Source organism: Tauraco erythrolophus, chromosome 5 (assembly GCF_009769465.1).
Source record: "Tauraco erythrolophus isolate bTauEry1 chromosome 5, bTauEry1.pri, whole genome shotgun sequence".
In the NCBI taxonomy this organism is placed as follows: domain Eukaryota; kingdom Metazoa; phylum Chordata; class Aves; order Musophagiformes; family Musophagidae; genus Tauraco; species Tauraco erythrolophus.
The window spans coordinates 23,047,509-23,067,935 of record NC_141469.1 but is presented as its reverse complement, the minus strand read 5'-3'; the positions used below and the strand labels follow the sequence as shown (position 1 = coordinate 23,067,935).

Sequence of the window (20,427 nt, the reverse complement as noted above, 5' to 3'; positions counted from 1 at the left end):
CACCCATAAATAAAGTGCCATTTAACAGTCTAAGATGCAGCTAGGAAGGGCAAGAAAACCTTTGAGAAGCCAAAAATCACAGTCAATCTCCTAAACAGGGAAGATGAACCAAACACAGCCCATCTTTCTTTTTGATTAAAAGAAGTCTTTGGACACCATTGTTTCAATGGAGTAACAAGCAATAAAATTAACGGGTTGCAGAAAGCTGAGTTTGATACATACGTAAACCTGAATTAATGGAGTACCACACTTTGGCACAGAAATATGACTGCTACAGAGTGCAGGGAAACTTTAAAAATGCCTTGGAAATAGGAAGGGACCAGAAAATCTCTTATTCTGTGCAACAGTTCAAACTGTTTCGAACATTTACCCTTGCAAGACCACTAAGAGACGCCTGTTCCTTTTAGTGTAAGCGGACTGACGGACGCTGTGGTTTTGCTGAGCCTCCAGGACGCTGGAGAGGTAACGCTGGAAATGGGCCGCACTGAAACATTCCGGACTGTCCATGGTTTGCCGATAAACTATCCACCTAAACAACAGAAAACAAGGAAAGAAGTTAGTGTTCTCTGACATGATATTTCTGTTTTCTTTTTACTTTGAAACAATGACCAAAAATAAATTTGACAAGACCTAAGATTTCACATCTCTCATACCACATGGGAAAGAGGAATTTACTTGGCTTTCTATCACCTCCAGCATAAGCACATTCTTTACATTACTGCCAAAAGGTTTTGTGGTTTTTTGCTGTTTTTTAATAAAAAAGCATTCAACAGCTTCTTCAAAGCAGCACATCGTGTGAGTTAATTCTCATCTTTGTTAGTGATGGAGTAAATAAAATTTGTATGAATCCAATTCAAAAGACTCTGGGCCTGAAAATATTTCATTGCAAAAATAAAAAGTAACGATGACATTTGCAGGAAAACATGATGAAATATATTACTACAGAACATTCAGAAGTCACCTTACATGTTTGCCCTAAAAACTGAACCACAAAACTGTTCTGCATCAACTTGCTAAAGTCAAGACACTGAAATCAAAAGTAACACTGAAAACTCAGTCCAGAACATTACTAAGATTAAATGCTAAGGTGCTTGGCTGTGAGATTGAAAAGAACAAGAATTTCTTTTTTTGATTTTCCAGAATCAAAATCAACACACAGAATGGCAAATTCCTACAGCAGATTTATCTCACTGCCATACAATAGAAGTCCTGAATATATCTCCTGCTATTGTAGAATAGAAACCAGGTCAGATTAAAAACAATGCTGTAGCAAGGACTGTTAGAACAGCCTCTTCTCCAGGAAAAATGCATTTTAGACTCACTATCACAAGTCAAAAAACGGAAGCTCTTCACCCATTTCCTTCAAGTTCTGACAAGATGACTTCCATGCTTCCTTAAGGCAGGATTCATTTGGCCATTCTAAGATTATTCTTAACTGTTGTAGCATCAGTGATAGCTCCAGACACACGTCATAGATCTACAGTGATACCCATGGTATTCTTAATAGGGAATATAAACAAAGAAATCTCCTGTGATATTTTTCTTGTCCAAATGTCTAAAATCTAAGGGCAAATCTACCTGGCATAACACAGTTAAATGAGATACCTGAGGCAACAGAACTGAAATAATAGACCCTACAGTCTGCTCTGCAGAACTACTCGAGGTTCCTTATAACATTTATTGAATTTATTCTTATAAACACATCTTATAACAATTATGTTTGAAAAAAATAATAACTAAGTGAAACATTGATAGTTTCATTTCCTTCGTGCTGAGTAGTTCTGTGGTGATTAGTATGACCACTGTGACTGTAAAACCAGAACCATACGAACCTTCCACGCTCCTTGTTAAAAGTTACAAGAAAAGCACACAGATCACTGCAGCGACATCCTGGAAGGCCAGTTATAATGGTGATAACCACCTAAAACACAGGGAACAGATAAGAAGGGGGCGACTTGAAGACTGGAAATGAGCTACAACAATTGCACGCACATAAGGGTCTCTATCTTGATAAAATCTTAAGTCTAAACACAGAATTAAGTGACACTAACCACAGAAACAGCCAGATAGTGTAGAACTGTAATTGTGTTTATGCAATTACTCAGATATGCATCGTGTTAGAAAGATGTGTTTTCTCTTGGTTTTCATACCTTAAATACAGCGAAAGGATAATTAACAAATACAGTAAACAGTATCATCAAAACCTTTACATTAAAATCTAGTGTGTAGTGTAGGTATCAATGCAAGTGTCAGAACACTGCAAGAGACACCAAAGAGGTTATGCCTCCTGTGACGAAACGGGTACCTTCAAGCACATAGAACAGAACTTGAGCAAAATGGTTCAAAAAGTGATGGCGTATGCCAAAGCCTTGTCAAACACAAAGAGCAACTCTAGGTTTCTGAACCAAGCATGCTACACACAAAATTTATGCCAGTAAAGCTGCACTTTGAGTAGGATTGGTAAGAGGCTGCACAATAACAGCTCTAACATACCAACAGCTGTCTGCATAAACCATTTCTGTCTCCATTGATGTGTATTTCTTGCTGTATTTAGAGAGGATTCATAGCAAAGAAACACTGAAAAGCAGTCAGAACATATCTCTGAAGCATGTGTGTATATGTATTTCTAGATTATATACTGGAACGCATTACAGAAGTAAGCAAATGAACTCTGGAGGAAACGCGACTAAAACAACTCTGTGCTGTGCTGAACTCAGCTTAAGAAATGAAGTCATGCTGGTAACCAGCCACCACACTGCATGTCATCCTGCAACTAACAGACAAATTACCTCTTCCAGTTTCTAACTACATCATATTTGAAGACAGCCATCTGCAGACTACTCATATCTTATCCTCAAAATCACTTTCGGATGGTCACAGAAAATGAGCATTCATGATAATAGATACAGAGATCTTTAATACACAAAGACAGTTAAACTAACCTTAAAGTCGGATTTAAAAACATTAATAAGAGTTTATTAATTAATACTGGATTTAAGCATCAGTATAGTCTCTGAACTAGACTCCAAGAAATTAGGCTGCCACCATATCAGAATATTCAAAGACAAAGACTATATTCCTGCTGCTTTGACTTTCTTGCTTACAGCAGACTTCTAATGCTGGAAAGTTACAAGGAAATATTTTCTCTGAAAATGCTATTTAAAGCACTCCTTAAGTTTGACAATTGTTATTGCCCCTATAGAGAACTGAGTGTTCTACAGATAATATCAGCAAATGTTAAATATCATGTGCTACCTCTATGCTATTTAAAGGACTTTTATGTTCCAGAGAACAATTCAGTTAAATTATTCAGCAATTCATAAAAACAAGCTACTGCTTTAGGGCTAACTCTCTCTGGACATTAGAGAAAATTGTTCACTTGAAGATCTATGTCCCTTTTTTCTGCATCTATTTATCAGGCTGAAGGGCCATAAGCACTTCCAAAAGATTGTTTAAATGAAAAAAAAATTAGGCAATGTAATCAGGAAAACAAGGCAGAGCAATTTATTGTAAGAAACAGACTTGAAGCAGTTCAGTGTGAACTGGTGGTACTGGAGAAGGAGGCAGAGAAGCATGGTTAAACACACATGAGCACTTTCCTGCATTGTCTGCAGCAGGATTAATGGCAGATGGAATATTTGCTAAATGTTCAATACTAGGGATAGGAAGTACTGTTGGATTGCTTCCTTACCTTATCACTTTCTGCTTTGCTGTCAGGAACGATTTCTGACTGTTGCAGTAAAACAGGAAGGTGTGCTCTCATTACTGGCTCGTGACTGACGCTGCTGACGGTAAAATGTTGCACAAACCTTTCAAAAATAAAAGTTTAAATTTTCTTACAATCAAGACCAAAAGGCTTCACTCATATAAACGTTTGGAAAATTACTAAAATAAGATCATTAAAAGGTCAAACAGAGTCTTCCTAAAGAGGAAATACTTCATCTCAGACTAAAAATATCTACTGTGAAGACAGTCATTAAATAAGCATTTTTAGACAAGAATTACATATACCAAAATATTTTGTATTATTTCTGACAAAACTGATACCTTGAAAACAAAAATAATTTCTCACCTCTCTAATTCTGGAAGGGCAGCAGATATTTTCAGCTCCCTGCATCTTTCCCCAGAAGGAAAAGATAAAGCATTAAATAGCTTCTGACACTGGAATGCCTAAAAGAAGCAAATTAATTAACTGGTTAGTTAAAAAAGAAACCTAGAAATTTATCTTTAAACCAGAATGGCTACATAGTAACTAGTATTAAAAATAAAAAAGCGAGTTTGCACTTAGAACGCAGCAATTCCTTTTGAATCATTATCAAAATCTTCAATGAATGACAGCATTTTTCTGATTGTAGCACATATTTAATGTATAACTACAGTGGAGTAAGAGGCATGAACTTACAGTCTCTTTTGTTCCACAGAAAGGAATTCTTCCTGGACAACCCTTAAAGATAATCCTGAGTTTGTCTGGTTTTGCCACAAAGAGAAAACCTGGAACAAATCAGACCTATGCGTAAGCATCATTATTTTGAAAATATTGGTTTGAATTTATTTAGGAATTGTTTTTGTCCACCTAAAAAAATACATGTATTTTAACTAACCATTAAGTATTTCACAATACTGTTTTTTCTGCAAGAATTCAAAATATGGAAGAAGTCTCCACAGATCAGATTTTGTACGCCTCGCTTTGGCTAGACTGGAACTGCTTTAAGAGGTAACTTCACTGAAATGATCTAGTTTTTCCCTCCTATTCATAGCCTGGAAAAAAAATCCTAGGAAAAAGTTTACCCATCAAAGTAACAGTAACATATACATGTACCTTTTAGTCATAGCATGCTTCACTTGATAAAAAGGCCAAGTATTTATAGACCAACTACTGTACAGTAGGAGCTGAATTAATGTAAGTCTCCTTTAAGTAGTACTGTAATTTTGACGAGGTAAGATGGCAGCAATCATTTCTAGAAATTTAAGAAAAACTCTGTTCCTTCGCGAAAGAAAAGGGGACCCTTCGTTTCTCCAGGGAACAGTGTTTTGGCTCGCATCCTACTGCTCCAGCCAGTCACATTAACATGAATGGCACTCTGAACCTAGAAATCAGATTCAGATGAATCACACAGTCATTTAAGTGTTCGGTATTTCCCTTCTTTTAATAAGTAAAGGCACAGCCATTGTCAGTTTTCACAATAATTTGCTGCAAGTCAAAACAACTTGGGGGGAAAGACTGCTTTCCATTAACAAATCCGCATCCCAGACACAAGGGTACTGAGATAAAAAACATCAAAATAAATCAACTTTTGATATTAATTAACAAAGACAATACTGCTGGGTAGAAGGATCCACGCAACGAAATACCACTTCAAAACACGTGTAAGAGACTAAGGAAAATGCCTACAAGGGATGGAAAGAAGGACTGGTCAAAAGAAAAACTGTATTCTTTACAAGTCAAATGACTAGGGATAAAGTGAAAACACAGGTCAGACTCAGAATGGACAGAACTAATGGAAATAAATTAGTCCTTTTTGTATAACGCAGATGCCCCTCCCTGGAAGTGTTCAAGGCCAGGTTGATGAGGCTTTGAGCACCTGGCGTAGTGGAAGGTGTCGCTGCCCATGGCAGGGGGTTGGAACTGGATGATCTTGAAGGTCCTTCCAACCCAAACCATTCTATGATTACCTAATGAACATTTCAAAAAAGAGCTGCTACGGCATTAAAGAAGGTGAAGAAAACCAGAGAAATCCATACATCCCAAAGCCTAAGCAAATCTTCTTCCCCTACCATTAGAGCAAGGACAAGAAATGCACCATCTTATCTTCACGGGATCTGAAAACCAGATTCCAGTTCTGTGGGCTCAAAATCTTGCAACTGTCTCAGTTACAAGGAATTTGAGATCTGGAGAAATGGTCATTGTCATTCCCTATTCAAGAAGGCTGGGAATAATTAAAGCATAGGTGCAGTAAGCGAGGTATCATGCCATATGACTGGAGAAGAGTAAACCCAGTAACTGTATTTCAGTGAATTTTTGTAACTACAGATTTGTAGAAAGACTACTATGTGCGACATCAACGGCGTTCAACTTTAGAAAAAGCTAAGTTGGGAGACAGTCTACACAGCATTGAGATGCTTCATAGAAAAACAGATCTAACTGTAAAAATGGAAGAAAGAAAAATAGGAGAAAGCATTTGGAAAACAGGAATACGCACACAAGCATTTCTGGAATCAGCTGGAGTATCAGTGGGTAGCAAAAGAGAAAGGACTTGAAGGAGTGTCTCAAAAAATGAGCACGATCTATTAATTCAAGGCAGCAGTGAAAAGTAAAGGCAAACCAAGGGTACCTCTGAACATTTCAGAAGAGAGAACTATTGTTGCTTCTGTTCAAGAAACAAACACCCTCATCTCAGATACTACACACAGTTTGGATATCTACAGCCAAAAAAACAGATCAAAAGAAAAGTATTAAAATGATCAGAAGAAAAGAGAACTTTTTATAAGCAGAGCTTAAAAAGGATCTGGTTTTATTTATTAGGCCAAATCAGCCAGAAAGAATAGGTCTGAAATTTCTGAATATCTCAAGGATGTGCATTGGTAGAGCAAAAGACAAAAAAAACCCCAAAAAAACACGCCAGATATAAGAGTAGACCTAATAAAATAGGCTGAAAATTCAAAACCAAGAAAAATATTCCCAGCCGCTCACATAGTAGAACAGTGGGAGGAATCTAACCACTTAAGATAAAAGGAGGAGAAATTTTATGGTAACATTAATACTACCAGTGGGACTGTACTCACTGAGCTAGGTGGTCTTTTCAATCCAGTGTTATGATCACGATACTAAAACCCTTGTGAAGTCCTAAAATCTCCAGGCTCATTTCCTCAAAAGTGCTATTGTTATAAAGTTTTGTTTATTAAAAGCCTCTGCACTACAGTTCATGAAGCCAACCTACTTAGAGAATAATACAATGCCATATGGGATACTTAAAGACTTTAACAAAACCTCCCTAAGGATCTCGATCCAAATGTGTCTAACCACAGAAAAATCACATAGAACCTCTGCCACTACATACATTGCTGCAGGCCAAGTATGCACCAGTGCTACATTTAAAACGCAACTACTAGAAAACAAGCTTTTAGAGCACTCACTGGCTTCAGAAGACAAAACGAAAGCACATGGCGAGCATTAAACTTCACAAGCAACACAATCACTAGAAATCCATACAAATTTCAAGTTTCTCACACATGCAAGGGTCCTAAGATCAGGAGTAATCATGCTCCTGGGACACACTAGGAAGGTCTACATGGCAGGGGGCAGCCTGTGACAATCTCAAGCCTGCAGGTAGATGCCGTAGGTCATAGAGAGAAGAGTTTCTGGTTGGAAGAGAGCCTCTGGTCTCCAGACCCACCTCCTGTTCAAAGCAGGACTACTGCTGGCAGTACAGATCAGCTCAGCCATCGCTTCATCCAGCCAAGTGTTCGAAAATCTTCAAAAGTGGAGACTGACTGTCTGGATGACTTGTTCCAGTGACTGCACCAACCTCCTACTAACTTTCAGTCTGAATCTTTTCTAAGCTGCAATCCATGGTTACTGCCCTTTGTCATCTGCCACTATTGGAAAAGTTATCTCTAACAGTCTTTCTTGTGCAGCACCCTGATTTTATATAAAAGGTAAGCAGCCTCAAAATCATAGAATGGTTTGAGTTGGAAGGGATCTCAAAATCATCTAGTTCCAACCCCCCTACCATGGGCAGGGAAACCCTCCACTACACCAGGTTGCTCAAAGCCCCATCCAACCTGGCCTTGAACACTTCCAGGGATGGGGCAGCCACACTTCTCTGGGCAACCTGTTCCAGTGCCTCACCACCCTCAGAGTGAAAAATGTCTTCCTTGTATCTAATCACATCAGCCACCTCTCTCAATATCCTCTGTGAATCCCATCCAGCTTCAGAGGAGGTTTTCATGTGTTCCTATTTGACACTCCCTCAGTATTAACTTGTCCCTTCTCCTTTCTAAACTGTGCTTGTTCACCAAGATATAGGAAAAGGGTTCACTTGTGAAGACTGATGCAAGAAAGACCTTGAACTTTAACCTTTCTTGTATTTACTTATCAGGTGATGACCTTTAGTAGCTCAATCAACATGAGAAAATAATCTCTTCTTCCTTCCAAATTTAATTAGTTAAGACAGACAACAAAAAAATTCACCCTTGCCTCTCATCTGAAACACCAAGAATAATTGTGTGGTTTTCCCCCCACCCAAACCAATCTTTTTCGCTTTACCTGTGAATAAAAAGCTTTGTAAATCTTTGTTTGGGGGAAAAGTGCAATCATCAAAAAGTGTGTCTCGGGGATGAAATTCAATTGGTAGATGAGCAAGTAAGGAACTTTTGACGTCTATAATGAGAGCAGCAACATACTGGTTGAATCCTAGAAAAGGAAGAAACAAGACAAATTTTAATTAACAGTATTGAAAGGGGAAAAAAAGGGCTTGATACATTAATAGCAGAGATCAGAAACAACTACTACAGTCATAGCTGGGCACGCATAAAGATCTGCGTAGCGCAGGTTATGAAGCAGAAGGATCAACTGCAGCCACTCACAACCCTCCTCAGTTCTACTTTGCAGCTGTTGGAGATATCACAAACTTTAAAGAAAGCATCTGAGATTGTTCTAAGCACCTGAGCTTTGTCTTGTCTTGAAAAGAAAGCTTGCATTTTTAATATCTACTCATTTCCCTCCACCAAAAACTAGACCTTTAGCCCTTTCCTCTGCTAAGGCTTCACAACAAAGCCACCTTCATCTATACTCACACATCTCCTCTGACACAGATACCCGGAGAATGAATTAGTCAGCTAAAAAAGATTAGAAGGATGGCATGGGGGTGCTACTGCAAGCTTTTTTTATACCATGCTCTTGAGTTTCTGACCTGAAAAGAACCATGCTGCAGTGAGCTACAACCATCAGGCCTGCAATTTGAAGTGTAGGTCACTTGCAGGTAGGAAATGTCCTGTTTCTCTGATTCGTTAACAAGCACAAGTTTTACTAAACCTACTGCTCCTTCCCCTGAATTGCATCTTCACCAACAGAAAGCTGAAGCCCTCAAGATCAGTCTCTCTCAGAAGCACTCAACTCAGGTTTTCAATTTGTTGCCATAAAACAACACTGGGCCTTGGTTTTCTATATCAAGATAGCTATTTATGTGCAGGATGCTGAAGTGTTTTACACTCAAGCTTGACTTGCAACTCTCTTCACACCAAAGTATAGGAATATAGTACAATTCAGCAACTGAAATATCCCTGGAGGATAGGGATTCTATTACTTCAGGTTCAAATCAGAAATCAAGTAGCACCCACCTCCCTTTCAACAGGAGAAGTTGGCAAAGAACTCTACTTAATAATTTTTGAGGAAAAAAAAAAAGCTCAATTGGGGAGCATTTACATAGAACTGGTATCAGCTCAGACACATTTGCAAACAGAATCTCTATCCTTTGCAAACTGAGGGATTAATTACAAAAGTAATCCTCTCAAAGTCATTGAGGTTACTGAAGAACATACAAAAATGCTCTCCTAAAAGAGAACGATTTCTCTTAAGAGAAAACAGCTTTTGGAAGGTGGTCCACAGATGCTAGATTCTGCAGGACAGCTTGCAGACTTCTCAAGGAGTGACTAAAAGGTCAACTCATACATGCTGCAATCTGCATGTGAAGTGTCCAACAGAAACATGCTCCTCCTCCTGGAAAATGTTTAGGGTTCCACAAACTGGAAAAAGCTGAAAAGAAGCAGTATAATCCCCATGGACATTAAGGTTAAAGAATCCATTTCAAAGTTTTACAAGACGTTAATGTTGTTGTGAAACCTAAGTATTACTTAAAAATATTTGTTCCCTTGATTAATGGCCAAAGTGAATGCTGAATTCAGGTACTTACAAGCTGAAATACTTTGTCTTATTTAAGACCTTGAAACCAAGCACATAGTGTCTTCGGCTCTACATGGTAAAGGTGCCTTGATACAGTTTATTGAGACACTGACAGCTACACGAGAAGAAGAAACAAACCTGGGAGTTTGGAGACCGGGTGGCAGTGGAGTCTGTTGTGTTTTCGTTTAGTCCCATGGTGGCTGCTACTAAGCTAGAACAGTGCTGCCTTACGAGATGGGAGATTTCTGTGCTATTTAACATCTTTGTTGGTGACATGGACAGTGGATCGAGTGCACCCTCAGCAAGTTTGCAGATGACACCAAGCTGTGTGGTGTTGTGGACACGCTGGAGGGAAGGGATGCCATCCAGAGGGACCTTGACAGGCTGGAGAGGTGGGCCTGTGAGAACCTCATGAAGTTCAACAAAGGCCAAGTGCAAGGTCCTGCACGTGGGTCAGGGCAATCCCAAGCACAAGGACAGGCTGGGCGGAGAATGGATTGAGAGTAGCCCTGAGGAAAAGGACTTGGGAGTACTGGTGGATGAGAAGCTCACCATGAGCCAGCAATGTGCGCTGGCAGCCCAGAAAGCCAACCATGTCCTGGGCTGCATCCAAAGCAGCGTGGGCAGTGGTCGAGGGAGGTGATTCTGCCCCTCTGCTCTGCAATCCTGAGACCCTACCTGGAATACTGTGTTCAGCTCTGGAGTCCCCAACACAAGAAGGACATGGAGCTGCTGGAGTGGGTCCAGAAGAGGGCCACAAAGATGATCCGAGGGCTGAAGCACCTGTGCTATGGAGACAGGCTGAGAGAGTTGGGGCTGTTCAGCCTGGAGAAGAGAAGGCTCCGGAGTGATCTTATTGCAGCCTTCCAGTAATTAAAGGGGGCCTACAGGAAAGCTGGAGAGGGACTTTTTACAAGGGCATGTAGTGGCAGGACAAGGGACAATGGCTTTAAACTGAAAGAGGGGGATTTAGATTAGAGATAAGGAAGAAATTTTTCCCTCTCAGGGGTGGTGAGGCACTGGAACAGGTTGCTCAGAGAAGTTGTGGCTGCCCCATCCCTGGAAGTGTTCAAGGCCAGCTTGGATAAGGCTTTGGGCAACCTGGTGTAGTGGAAGGTGTCCCTGCCCGTGGCAGGGGGGGTGGAACTAGACAGTCTTTGAGGTCCCTTCCAACCCAAACCATTCTATGATTCTATGATTTCTGTCTGACTCTGCTAATATTGGGATGGTTTCTGCTTTAGATCTTCATGGCACAGTTTTATGAGGAATCTACCCTGTCCTCCGTGCCTCAAAGAGAAGCATCTAGCAGGCATGGTGATAGAGTCGTTAAGAAACTGTACTTTGTATCACTTAAAGTCTTTGTATCTTTTATTTCAATCCTAGTATTAAATTATCCTTTTTTTCTCCATCAATATTGCTGTTGCAACAACTTTCAGAAAAAGCACACTAACAATTACCCTTCTTCTCCTGTCACTTCGTAACATTTTAAGCTCTCCACCCTTGTATTATGCCAAGTCAGTTGAACAATAAATGCTTTCTGTCAAGGTTTAGCTTTACACAAAAAATCTGGCACCAGTTCAAGAATGATAGCCAGGTCCCATAAATAGCTGGTTTTATGAAAGTGAGTGTCTTGAATCAAACAATAGAAGGAAGGTCAGTGTTAAAATAGCTTCTTAAACTACCAAGGGGCAATCAATATGATACAGAAGAAAAGGCAGCTAAGGTAAGATTCTCTTCACTGTTGTGTTTTCATCTCAATTGAATCACACTCTTTTTTTGTATTTTGCTGGTTTCCTCCATTATATGGTGAAATCACAGCAACACAATGCTTTCTGGCGGTCACTAAACAATGTGTAATACTGTACCTGAAGAAAATCGAAATTAAAGGAAACAGTTTTGGTGTGGGTTTTTTTTTCCCCCCAATGCTTAGGAAACAATAACCAACAAAAATAATCTCTTTTCCATTCTGAAAAAGTGATAGTTATCCAGCATGCCCATCTTGAAGAGGAAAAAAAAAAAAAAAAAAAGGCTGAGTTGCCATCATTAACCTAACTCAAACCCTAGTAAGCCAGAAGATTGAACTATTAGCACGGCAAGTTGGCCAAGTGAGGTGATATAAACTGATCAGAGGAATGGCAAAAGTCTATGCCTAACCCTGTGGCTTTTACTGTAATTACTCAAAATACGCGTAATTACATGCAACATGCCTTAACTTCTCAGTTCTCAGCTTGGGAAACACAGATCAGTCACTCCCTTCACCCTGTCATTTACGCAACACTCTACGACAGTAGACAGACACTGCTCGTGACCTCTCCAGAGATAAGTAGTACACTGCCATGAACATTTGACTGAAGGTTAAATATATTCTGAATAGAAGGCAGCATTTCACCCTCCAACATACCAAATGACTTCAGGATGCCTTAAAATCTTCTCTGTCCATCACTTAAGAATGCTAGATGTTGTTGGGGATTAGACCAGATGACCTCTAAAGGTCCCTTCCAACCCAAACCATTCTATGACTCTGTTTTGTGAATGCTATGTTCTGCAATTTTTCTTTTAATAAAAAGCAATTTTCCAGACTACTAAGACTACATTGATAACTGAGTCTAACACAAAATTCCCTCCTCCTTACAGTTTAGCTCATCAGTAACTGGTTAAGCTAATCGATACCAAAATTGTAGAGATTTGCAACAGTTCTAACTTTTACGAACACACTTGTAAAACTACAACTGAAATTGAAACTTTGTACTAGTACCCCAACAGAAGCATTGTTAAAAATTGATAAAAAGTTTATGACAGTAGGAACAAACAAAATACTCACCCCATCATAGAGAGAAATGGAATTCATATGGTTCTTTGAAACGGAAATGCTGCCATGGTGGGGATCAGAAAAGAGAATACCATCTGAAAAGAAGTATAACTTGCCTAGAATTCAAAAGAAAAGAATTGTATTAGGTATATATCAATATTTCATCATCATGTGACAAATGACTTCTTTCTGAGGAAGAAATCTATGTTCTCGCAGATTTTTTTTTATATTTAACACGTATTACATATGAGTAAAGATTCAAGATAGTATCTAGGCAGCATTCAGAGCACAACCATTACTGGATCTCGCTATCAAGCGCAGGAATCATGACTGTGATTGCATTTGACTTAATCTTACCCCCTGGAGCCCACTTATTGTAATATGCTGTGGGTGGGGTTTTTTAAGCTAAAAAAATATTTCCATCATGTCCAACTGGAAACTTCCTGAAATGTAAAACTGACAAAACAAACAACTTAAGGAAAACTTACACCGAGACCAACTGAAAATTTAAACATTGTAACAAGTTAGTCCAACTTTCAGCAAAATGTCAGGTACTAATACATACCACGCAGGCAGTAAAAAAAAGCAAACATAAAACCAAACACACCACCAAAAAATAGTTTTCCTTTTACTTCCTGATGAAGACAAAGTTTAAAACAGAAATGCCCTTCACCTGCAGACTTGCATTTTCTTTTGCAACTCTACTGGGCTGGCAACTTCCCTGGAAGCTAACAATCTAGCGACAGTCAAGAGAGACATGGCATTCGTTCTATCTCGGTTTTTCATACTATCTTACAGACACTTTAGGTCTTAACGAACCTGCATGACCAGGGAAAGCAGGTGGAAAACGATAAACAGCAAGGCTAGATGACATCACGGATAAAACCACAATTCTACCAAGGCACTAGAAACCGACATCAGCAAAAAGCTAATTTCCAACAGTCATAAGAAAGCCCTGAACAAATGACTAAGCAGGGCCTGCCGGCCGAGTGTCTGCTACCCGTGCTGGACCATGTATTAAAAGCAGGATCACATCCCATACAGGGAAACATGTGAGTCAGCAAAACGGAAAGGTTAAATATTTTCTTGAAAGACAAAAAAAAAAAAAGGGCATTACTCAGAGTTACACTTCAAAAAAAGCAGAGCCAAGCAGCAAAGTAACTAAAACATACAGCTAAACATGACTGCACATCTAGCTCAATCTACCAAACAACGCTCAGAAGAAATCAAGAAACTAAGAAGTTTTCCTCTTGAACTTTCAACTTAGAACAAGATCTTCAAACTTGTTCAGGATTAAGGCTTCGTTTTAACAAAAAAGAGCTTGATACGAACCAAATCACCATACCTAGATATGCAGTTTCACCAGTTACCTAAAAACATACAGGATCTGCTAACTATGAACATCAGAGTTTTAGACTGAAGCTTCTAGGTAACACAAAAATCCCACTGGAGAGACAGCAACTATTAAATTGGGAAACACAACAACCACAAATTCAAGGTCCAAACTCAGTGCGAGTAAAACAGAGACGAAGCCACACGCAGTCACATAGATGTGGAGGTTTAAGAGTTTACACATACAAGGTGCTCACTGCTGATGCTCCCAGTGCCCACAAAAGCCAAGCCACAGCACAGGTCTGTGCCTTCTACCGAGCGGTCGAGAAAGAAAAACGCAAAATACAACACCTGAAGTATGTTTCTGTCAAATCTCATGGCATGTCACACTACACAAAAAATACGTAAATGGGGAAAGAAAGTAAATCAATTATTTTGTAACAGAAAAGCAAGCCAAAAAGAGTATTAATTAATCCAAACTAAAACTGCTTACTTTAACATGGGAGACAGCGAATTACATCAAGAACAACTTGATATACTATTTGTATATTTTCCACAAGCCATTAATCACAAAAGATAGCTTAATTGGCAAGACTGATTGACTCAGTTAAATTCATCCTACAAAAATCCAGAGCACGTTAGCATACAAAGGAAAAGGTTTAACAGCCTGAACTTTTTTGATGCATTTTAGTCATGAATGTCTGCCTCTTTACAGGGAGGCGCAAGGGGCAGAGAGAAGACGAGTGCCTGTCTGATAGCACCTTTTGCACCTAATCTTGCCAGACTACATAGCTGCAACCTCAGCAGAGTCCAAATTAGAGCACAGCAGACTGTCTTGCCGCACACATGAAAGGGAATGAGATCAGGTTCGTTTTCACTTGACACCTAAGAAAATATCTCGCTTGTTGAAGTGTTACATAATAGTCCTTATGCCACCTACTTAAAACTCTCTATTCCAAGAGTTATCAAAACATTTGACTTTACTTTCTCCCTTTTTTGGGGAGTTTTGTGAATTGCTCCATTGGGGCACACACAGTCAGTTTTCACAAAGCCAAAAAAAAAAAAAAATTTCACTATTCTCTAGTTATTTACTGAGTGAGCATGTGCCCACAGTGCTGTATTGCAAAATAGCTAAATATGTTATTTTGTGTTAACTTTCTTTCTTTAATTCAGTTAGAGAAAAAGCAAATTCCGCTATGTGAAAGCTGCTGCTTAATGGCCTTGGACATCGTTACTTATCCTCAATGCTACACTGCACAACTACAAAACCAATAAAGCTAAAGACTTTCACCTTAGGATCGCCAGCTGACACTAAGCACGTAGATGTCAGACAGGAGCTGTACATCGTACTGTGACACCAGCACCCTCTCTGTACAGTGGAACATAAAACATTATGCCCTAAGAAATATTTGTGTTCAAGACACATTAACACAAGGCTGTGGAGTGAGGGAAACCCCTTCCAACAGCCCTCTCAAAGTGCTTTTAGTTGTATTATTGGGATATTCACGCTACTTAAGTTCTTGAAGGAAAAGGCATCAGAAGAAGAGGAATGATCTAAGACTGTTAATAGTAATGTCGTGGCAGAAAGCAGCAACTTGACTGAATCTGAAAAGAACCAAGATCAAGCATCTTTCTGAATACAGTGAGCATCTGTGCTAATAAACACTAACGTTCCTGCATGAAAACAACAACGGAAAAAAACTGGAACAGCATGTCAGCTCCAGGAGGAGGCTTCAGTAGGAACAAAGAGCACAAGGCTGTAAATACATTTAGAAGCAAATTGTTCCAATCCCAAATTGCCCAAAAGGTAAACACTCACCATCACTTCTTGAGCTGAGAGCCCGTGGCATGCTGTCACTAATGTTAATGCCCAATCTTGCCAACCTTATGTTCGTACAGGTACAGAAAAAAGCAGAAAACGTGGCACACTATCCATTAAGGATAGAAGAAACCAGTTTGTGTATGCTTTCGAACTTTATCTATGGGAGAAAGACATCTCTCAGGTCTGCAAAGACTCATTCCCAATCATGTAAGGTGAGTCCTGTGTGCCTGAAAGCCTCGAAAGCTTTGGCAGGAACCCTCCTTCTATGACTAGAAGTTTCAAGTAGAGGTTGGAGACAAAAAAGTAAAACATGAAGTTTAAGAAGAGGAAGTTCCAAAGGCAAATGAAAAGAAAGCTTAAGATGATGGCACAGGTATGCTCATCAGCTGTGCAAATCCCAGAAACCATGCATCTCTCTCATGTTTTGAAGAAAAAAAAAAAAAGCGGACCAACTCTGTAAGTAACTGCAAAAACATCTCACCTTCTGCAGGCATGGCCTGTGGATTGCTAGAATAAATGTACGCTCCATCACCTCCAGTGAGGAAAGTGCCCAGAAAAGATTTGTCTTCCTAAAGAGGGAAAAACAAACAATAATATCACAGACTGCATCAAGGACTGTGATCCAGGCAAAAACATTTTCTCATGTTTTTGTGTCAAGAAAAAAGATTATTTTTTTTAAACAGCATCTGTCAGAACTTTTAAAAGTTTTAAACTGCATTGATACAGAAGAACTAGTGAGAGAGTCACCAGTGTCAAGAGTATAATTTTTAAAAGCACTTCCCCCAGCTTTTGGTTTTACCAACAGCTATTAAGTTACGAGTTACCGTCACAACCACAAGGCATAGCTTTTTGATTTCAGATCGTCAATCTACTGAACTAAAAGTATATTACAGGAAAATAGATCTATTTGTAATGAAGATTTCTGGTAACCACAAATTAAACCACAAATATGAAACTCATGTGGTTTAAGATGTTCCCAGATCCTAAATTCTTTTCTTTTGCATAGTGCTTAAAGTGTTTTCCTTTAGACATTTAGCATGCTAATTAAGTTAAGAAAGTTGCATGTAGAGTGGCATCGAGTTTTCGAGGTTTTTTGAAAAACATGAGTTCCATGGGTAATACTTAGTGAGACTTCCATGAAATCATAGCTTTATTAGAACTCTTTTTGCTCATGGGTTTTGTCATTCTTTGAAATAAAGAAAACCTCAAACTTCTACACACAATGTATTTTTTTTTTTTTTTTAGGTCAAAGATTGAAAGAGGCAGGGTAGAAAAGGCAAATCTTTCGTAGAAGAGGAATAACAAACATCATAAAAGCCAGCTTTACTAGCAGCTAAGAATTTTTGAACATTGCTTCTTGAAAGTGTAACTTACATAGTTTAACAAAAATATTTAATTCTACCTTCAATATATGCTGTGCCTTTTCAGACAGTTTCACATCACTATCTTCAACCTGTAGCCAGAAACAGTTTCCATTTGTATTGTTAGCAGATAAAGCAAGTCTAACACTAAATAAAAAGTATCAAAGACGAATCAAGATAAACAAGAACCTTAGGTACCACAGATATAGACCAGAGTGCTTCAAAGACAGCTTTGTGCTCCTCAATATTGTGTTACCATGGACTGAAATAGTTCTTTGAAATACATTCAAGGGGATATTCCCCATTAAATTTTTTTATAGATTAAAATTATATTGTCTAGTCCAAGTGGTGTCTCCCATTCAGTCTTATTTTTTATTACTGTTAAAGTGTTTAAGAAGTATGGATTGCCGAAGGGCATAATGTTGCCCAACTTAGTAACATTCACTGGAATCATACCTTTAACACGGTGCAGTACATTAGAGGTCTGGAAGCAGAACTTTCTTTCTGTTGGGGCAGACATTTAAGTGGTCTGAAGCACCCAACAATAAACAGAATTTTCAAAAGTCACACTTCCTACTTGACAAACATCCAGACCTTCACACAGCTAAAAAACTGAAGTGGTGAAAATGAAATAATTTAAAACTTGTGTTATGAACAGAACCATCAGCCTGTTTCCACTTACTAGTTTTTCACTTCATGTCCAAATTCAAAAATCACAATAGCATTAATATATTAATATTCTGCCTCAGTGCCCAAGTTCCATACTTTTTCCTCATACATCCACACTTTTATAACAAGTTTTCATTTGTGAATCTTTATGCACGGAAAAATCTCAAATAACTTTTTGCGTACTAACCAGCCAAGAAGCGTATCTTGGGATAGCTGCAGTCAGTATTACGTGGCTGGTTTCTGAATTAATGCTGCCATCTGCAGGGAAGCAAACGGAAAGCAAAGTAGTATAATACCATCCATATACTTCAGGTTGGTCAATAAGCTACTTTTATGACTTGAAATTTCTTTAGGAAATATGAACATTTCCTCCTTGTTTCAAGGACTTAGTGTTCAAGCAAAGCTTTCACAGCAGACTAGCTTCCAGTCTTCTTGTGCTGTAACACATGCAGAGCTGCTGTACAATACCAAAGAAACTGCTTTTATTCTGGTCTTAGTATATATATGGCTTCTTCCTTTGCTCTCCTCCCCACCAAACGTGTTCCAACTCCCACGGTTAAAAACCCACAGCCTGTCTGGATACAAGGGTTCATAAACATTGTTCAGATGGCCTCAATAGCTATCTTTCTTTGTCACATGTAAACAATCTGGAAAATATGCACTTGTCTAAAGTTTCGGAAATCACTCATGATCCTGTAATTTATTCCAAAACCAAGCTTTCTAAAAATCGTTTTGTTTCTTTTTTTAAGTTTTGTTTCATCCCTTCCAAACAAAGTGCAACTGAAATTAAAACATATATAAAACAAGTGCTACAAAAGTGATGGTAGAGAGCTGTTCAAATTTCCTCATACAGTGGAAAACATTCAGTAAGTCCGAAGAAAATGTAGGAAGGGTACTATCACACTTGAACTTTTTACACCTCGGTCCTGCTGTATCACAAGGCAGCCATAAAACCCAAAGCCCTTTCAGTGAGATTAGAGAGACTTGACACTTAAGATATTAATTACTAGCAAGCTAAAACATTTAAGTCTTTTAATTAATCTGAAAGCTTCAAGGCATAACAGCAATAGTAGTAACATCGATTGGAAGCCTTTTTGTTCTTCCACCACACCAAAGCTAACAGAATGACAACATTGGTGTTGGAATTTAAAATAGTTACCTTTTTCTTTTACTTGTATCTGTGATGTTAGAAAGGACTCTGAAAAGACAACAGATCCCAAGCATCCTCTTCCTGTGAGCAAGTCTGGAATGTCAAACACCATCATAGATGCCTACAGCAATCAAACAGTTGGACAGAAAGGAAGAGAATGCAGAACTTGAAACATTTCAGTTGAAGCAGCAAAATCTGTATGTTTTAAACCTCCTAAAACACCACTTCTATACTGTGGTGGAAAGTCTGAGATCATAACTCTTACGTTCATGTTTTATTCCAAATTCTAATGTCTGACTTCATGTTAAAACTCAACCTTATCTCATTTTCAGCATCTGAAATCTCTCTCATCTCTCCTCTTCCATTTGCATTCACATACATAAAAATCTCAGCATGCTCCATAAAAAGCCACTCAAGCTCTATTTTCTAATAAAATGTTTAGTCAGAATACTGAACAGCTTACTCACCGTTTTAATCAAACTCAGGCTATCCTCATTATCTAACGGAGTAACTCTAGAACAATAATGATAATTAAATATTTAATGGTTAGGTCATTTTGAGTGACTTCATAGCAGCCAAAAAAGCCATTTACTTTTGAAATAAACTCTGATTGTGAAGGCCATTTCAGTCAATTAGACAGTGAGAGGATTTAAAAAGCACAAACTTGCAATATCAACTCAGTTAAAAGCACGGTTTTAAAAGGAAACTCTTAATGGGCTCATGCTGCTTCTACTCATTAACAGTTAATAAAATCGGTCTGCCCAGTTGTTTTAGAATGTTTTTAATGTTTTTAAGACTCCACAGTTACAGATACGAAATCATTAGACTGTCTCAGACACAAAAGCATTTAGTACATCTTCTATGAAATAATCAATGCAATGTTTTCTCAGAAGTTCCAAGACAAGGAAAAAAAAAACAAAACAACTTATTACGGTATTAAAAACACTCATAACAAGAAGTGTAAGACAGTGATACAAACCTTCCATGATTATTCACAGCCTGAATTTGAAAAGCGATTTGGAGCTGTAGAACAGAAAATTGTACTGGTGAAAAATGTGGTTTATACTTCTACATGTCAAAAATAGGCAATAATAGATTTAACGCAAAATAACTGCTGAAGTGATTAAAAAAGCAGGATAAGAAATAGGGAATAATTACAATTATTTTAAAAGTCTGAATGCATTATGAAGTCTTGGAATTTGCAGTCACGCAAGTTCAGTTTAAAATTAACATCTGACGTATTTTTTCCCAAAAGAAGCTAATACATTGACACAACACACAATCAATAACTATTTGAAATACATACCGTAATGCAGTTTTAAGTTGTGTTAAATGAAGGGTATCTAACACAGACATGAGCATCTGCTCTGCTACTTCCTTTGC

General features: G+C 38.5%; 1 protein-coding gene across 1 annotated transcript in view; it reads right to left on the bottom strand.

Moving 5' to 3' along the window:
* The window catches only part of DNAAF9 (dynein axonemal assembly factor 9), a 75,583-nt gene that overhangs the window by 19,258 nt on the left and 35,898 nt on the right, over positions 1 to 20,427 (bottom strand). The window contains 16 exon segments of the mRNA XM_086612024.1: positions 371 to 529; positions 1,833 to 1,921; positions 3,692 to 3,809; positions 4,073 to 4,161; positions 4,378 to 4,491; positions 8,267 to 8,335; positions 8,337 to 8,402; positions 9,460 to 9,471; positions 12,723 to 12,826; positions 16,346 to 16,433; positions 17,267 to 17,317; positions 18,082 to 18,152; positions 19,054 to 19,165; positions 19,512 to 19,557; positions 20,024 to 20,067; positions 20,347 to 20,427. Of these exon segments, the coding sequence (XP_086468150.1) occupies positions 371 to 529; positions 1,833 to 1,921; positions 3,692 to 3,809; positions 4,073 to 4,161; positions 4,378 to 4,491; positions 8,267 to 8,335; positions 8,337 to 8,402; positions 9,460 to 9,471; positions 12,723 to 12,826; positions 16,346 to 16,433; positions 17,267 to 17,317; positions 18,082 to 18,152; positions 19,054 to 19,165; positions 19,512 to 19,557; positions 20,024 to 20,067; positions 20,347 to 20,427 (1,313 nt within the window).